Here is a 4,198-nt window from a genome sequence, read left to right as displayed (position 1 = left end):
AAAAAAGAAAAAGGAAAAGTGAATATAAAAGATCGGCATTGAGCATAGTTTACTTATTCCTAGCAAGAACTTATGGAAGTAGGCGGTCGTCTTGCATCACAAAATTCCTTACATAGTCGTAACCGTAGCACTAGCGGTAACGGTGGTAATGGTAATGATAATATCAGTATGGTTAGACAAACTTCTAGTAGAGGATATGAAGGAAGTTCTGAGGATACACAGTAAGTATTTTATTCGCAGAAATATCTAATGCGATAAAATCAGAGTGAAAGACAATTATCAATAAGTGAAACTTAATGGTCACATTTGACATATGACAACATTTATTGCAGGAATTTAGACCGAAACTGTATAGTATGTTTGTGTTCTAAGATCGAACAAGACAAGCTACTAGTAGTTCAAGTGATAATAAATAGCTCTGAGTTGATTGTAAACTTTACAGTATGAAGCAGGAAATAAGTTTCAGTGTTATCAGCTGATCATTTTAACTTATGATTAATAAATAGGAAAAATTTTCCCAGACGAAACCCCGTAAAGGTTTCTTATAATCGTCGTCGTTCACGTTCATGGCAACGTCATGCGCAAAATTTGGAACGGTCAGGACCACAAAAAGGTTTACCACCGATATATCGCGGGAAACGATGGCATCGTCGATTAATGAAAAAGCAAGGTCGTATGGGTGGCACTACTGATGCATCACTAACTAATCCGGTTAACACATCTATTAACAGTAATCCGAGTATTAATGTCAAATTACCCGAACAACAACAACAACAAAATCAAGCAGCTATCACGACAAGCGGTAAATAATCGAACAAAAAAAGTTTGTTTAGTCTAGAAACTCTTAAATACTTAAAAGCCTAGAATATACTTGAAAAGAGTCAAAATTCTATTCTTCTATTGATGATATGATAGGCATAGTGGACCACAACGTATTAATAATTTCTCGTAATTCCAGGTGCAACAAATGAAAATTGTCACAAACAGCAACAAAAGGAGCAACATGACCAGAGTACCATTGGACCGTCTAATGAAATGAAATCGAGTAGCTTAGTCAAAACATACGTTACTAATGCTAATATTAAATTAACCTTTCAGGTGCAATTAGCACATGGTAGTCCAACTGGTATCATTAGTGGCTTTAACAACATTTTCCAGTTATATCAGGTACTATAATCAATTTATTATTGTTCATATAATTTGTTAAAGTATAATTTACTGTATCAGTCATGCAACTTTATACCACAGTAATGCAAGAGAGTATAAGTTGACATCATTTACTGCATCACATTTCACATGAAAACATGAAACTTTGTCACATTTTAAATATTTGACAATCGTATGAATGTCAATCGTTACTAATGACATATATTAGTTTTTTGCATAAAAAAAAAAAAAAAGAGAAAAAAAAACAATCAGGTACTCGCAGATATGGTTCATCTACAAATTTAATATAAATGACTGAATCAATTATATAAATTTGACAATTTTTGCTAAGAAATAAGCAAAAAAGTTCAAACTATTAATTTTTTGAGGTTAAAATGAATTTATTTTAAAAAAAAATGCATATCTTCAGGCAATAGCAAATTGTTATGATGAAATATCTATGGATGACATTTTATTTTGTACAGTTAATACGCATCGAATTTCCATGGATGCTTTGCTTTGTTCAAATTTAAATACCAATGATTTTATTTTTGCACATATTGCGGGGCAAAAGAAAGAAGTAACACTGGTCAAAACTGAACCGTAATGATATCTATCATAAATGAATATTGGAAATAATATTAATCAAAATTAAATCAATGATATTTAAAATTTTTCATTGCCATTGACTAATGAAGAAAAAAGGGTTTTTTTTTCAAATGCATGAAAATTTCAATTTCGATAATTTCCCTGATAAAATTTTTCACATGGCGACAATTTTCTATTTTTTCCCTGCCGTAATCATTAATTTATTTTTTTTTAAAAATTTATTTTTGCTCTAAAATACATTTATTCTATTATTTTCTAATTACAACACGTCTTTAAATATCATTACTCTTTGCATTTATCATAGGTGTTGTATTCTTGGAAGAGGAATTGGCAGGAGTAGTGCGTATTCCTCTTTCCAATATAATTAGTTTTAATAAAATATCATAAATTGATTATATTTATTAAAACGATTTCATCATTTGGTTTTGACAATAAATGAAACTTTTTCGGAAAAGAGTGCTTTAAAAGGAATTTCAAGTATTCAAATTAGGTATTTTATTAATCAGTTATAGCAATGAGCATTAGTAAATATTATTTATTCCTCTGTGATCCCAGTGAAATATTACATGTGACAGTGGTAATTTCTAGAGCATTGGGTCTGACAATAACGGATAATGGAGCAGGAAAAGCATTTATCAAACGAATCGTTCCTGGTACCGTAACGTCAAAAGCAAAACCGGCACTTGAGGTAATTATTGGTATTGTAATTTAGAAAATATGATAAGGAAGGAAAAATTGAATTGTAATTTTTTACTATCTACTCTCTTAGTACATTCCATCGTTTAGCTTTTATTTCTCACTAAAATTACCATCAAACTTTCAAACTAAATTAGATATTCAAAAATAACATCCATTATTGATATATTAATCTAAAGCAAATTTGGTATGATAAGCTCAGATTTGGTAATGAGAAGTAAATGAAATGTTACAATTTACAGGTCGGCGATTTTATTGAAAAAATAGATGCTGAAAGTATGGTTGGACGAAGACATTTTGATGTTGCACGACGTTTGCGTATGCTACCTGTTGGCTCAACGTTAGTTTGATTTCTAATTTCCTAATTTTCGTTATTTTGAAGCTAAATTAAAATGCAATAAATTAACGATTTATTATTTTCTAAATGTAATATTTTGATAAAATTCCTAAAGTTCAACCTTTCTCTATCTGTAGTATTTGAAATTCAAAAATGAAAGTGAAACTTGTAATAGTTTCATATAATTTTTTGCAAATAATTTGATTGTTTTGTTGAAATTCTTTCGTAGCCATTCTATCCGGTTTTATTTTTATGCTTATCCACATCAATTTTCGGAAATAAAAATTAAATTTATTGTTTTGTAGTCTTTTTTTAGGTTCACTATGCGATTGGTTGAACCAAAACGGTCAGGGTTTAACTTTATAGCTCCTTACAGTATACCAAAGCGTATACGATCAATTTTGGGTGCAAATGAAACAATACGGTTTAAAGCTGATGGAACGATAGTTGTACAGGTAACATTATTCTAATTCTGTTTTTTTTTTTCCGAACATATTAACAGGAACTTTTGCATTTTCTTTATTAACAGGAGTTAATTAAGGAGCTGATTAATTAAGCAGGAGTCAATTAATTTATTCAAAATTTTATTTGATGTATATATATAGGAAATGCCAAATGCATTGATAATTAATAAGATGAATGAGATATTCGATTCATATTTTGGTTTTCACGACAATGATTTGGCACAAACAATATGGGAAATGATTTCATCATGCAAAAACTTCAATGATCTTAAAAGTGTTTTGAAAAAGGTAACGAAAATTTCCCAATGATTTTTGCTTATTTTTAGGCACATCTATTTATTGCTTTACTGATTTGCAATATTTATTATTGCGCAAAATAATAGCATATGACTAATATTACTTCTTTCTCAATTAATAAAAAGCTAATAAATCTCATCATATGTTATATGGTATGACAAAGTTTAAAATAAATTTCAATTTCTGTTTCGAAATATAAAAAAATTTCTACTTTGAAATTTCTACGAGGTTCTTTTTATTCGTAATTTTAACCAACTATTTTTCAGTCAGATATGAACGACTTCAATTTTCCAACAGAACTTTATTTTGATCTGTGGGGTTTGGTGGATGATTATAGAAATGGTCGCCTTGGAAAAGTTGAAATGCCTGCGGAAAAAATTGCTACTGATGAAAAATTATTGTCTAATGAACAAAAACATTGAAATATTGCTATGACTACTGACCTGCTGAATATTGCACAGAAAATGAAAGTGATATCTATTAAGGAAAATATTAAGGAATTAAAGTTCTTGGTATGATTTATAATGGGATGAAATGATGTCGTTCGTGGGTAACCATATACGAAATTCATTAAAATTATATATCCACCTATATATATATATATATATATATATATATATATATATATATATATATATATATATATATA

At 29.0% G+C, this 4,198-nt stretch overlaps 1 protein-coding gene across 1 annotated transcript; it reads left to right on the top strand.

Annotated features, from left to right (window-relative positions):
- Positions 1-72: 72 nt before the first annotated feature.
- Positions 73-3,971, top strand: LOAG_13156 (hypothetical protein; the record flags this gene model as incomplete). Its single annotated transcript, XM_003148667.1, has 9 exons — positions 73-221; positions 522-802; positions 959-1,167; positions 1,577-1,749; positions 2,344-2,443; positions 2,694-2,791; positions 3,105-3,243; positions 3,394-3,540; positions 3,816-3,971. The coding sequence occupies 9 exons, from the start codon at positions 73-75 to the stop codon at positions 3,969-3,971; spliced, it is 1,452 nt and encodes a 483-aa protein (XP_003148715.1).
- Positions 3,972-4,198: the final 227 nt, after the last annotated feature.

The sequence above is a fragment of the Loa loa genome, assembly GCF_000183805.2.
Source record: "Loa loa unplaced genomic scaffold supercont3.559, whole genome shotgun sequence".
Classification (NCBI taxonomy): Eukaryota; Metazoa; Nematoda; class Chromadorea; order Rhabditida; family Onchocercidae; genus Loa; species Loa loa.
Note: the sequence above shows the minus strand (reverse complement) of the source record. Positions and strands in the feature narration are given on the sequence as shown.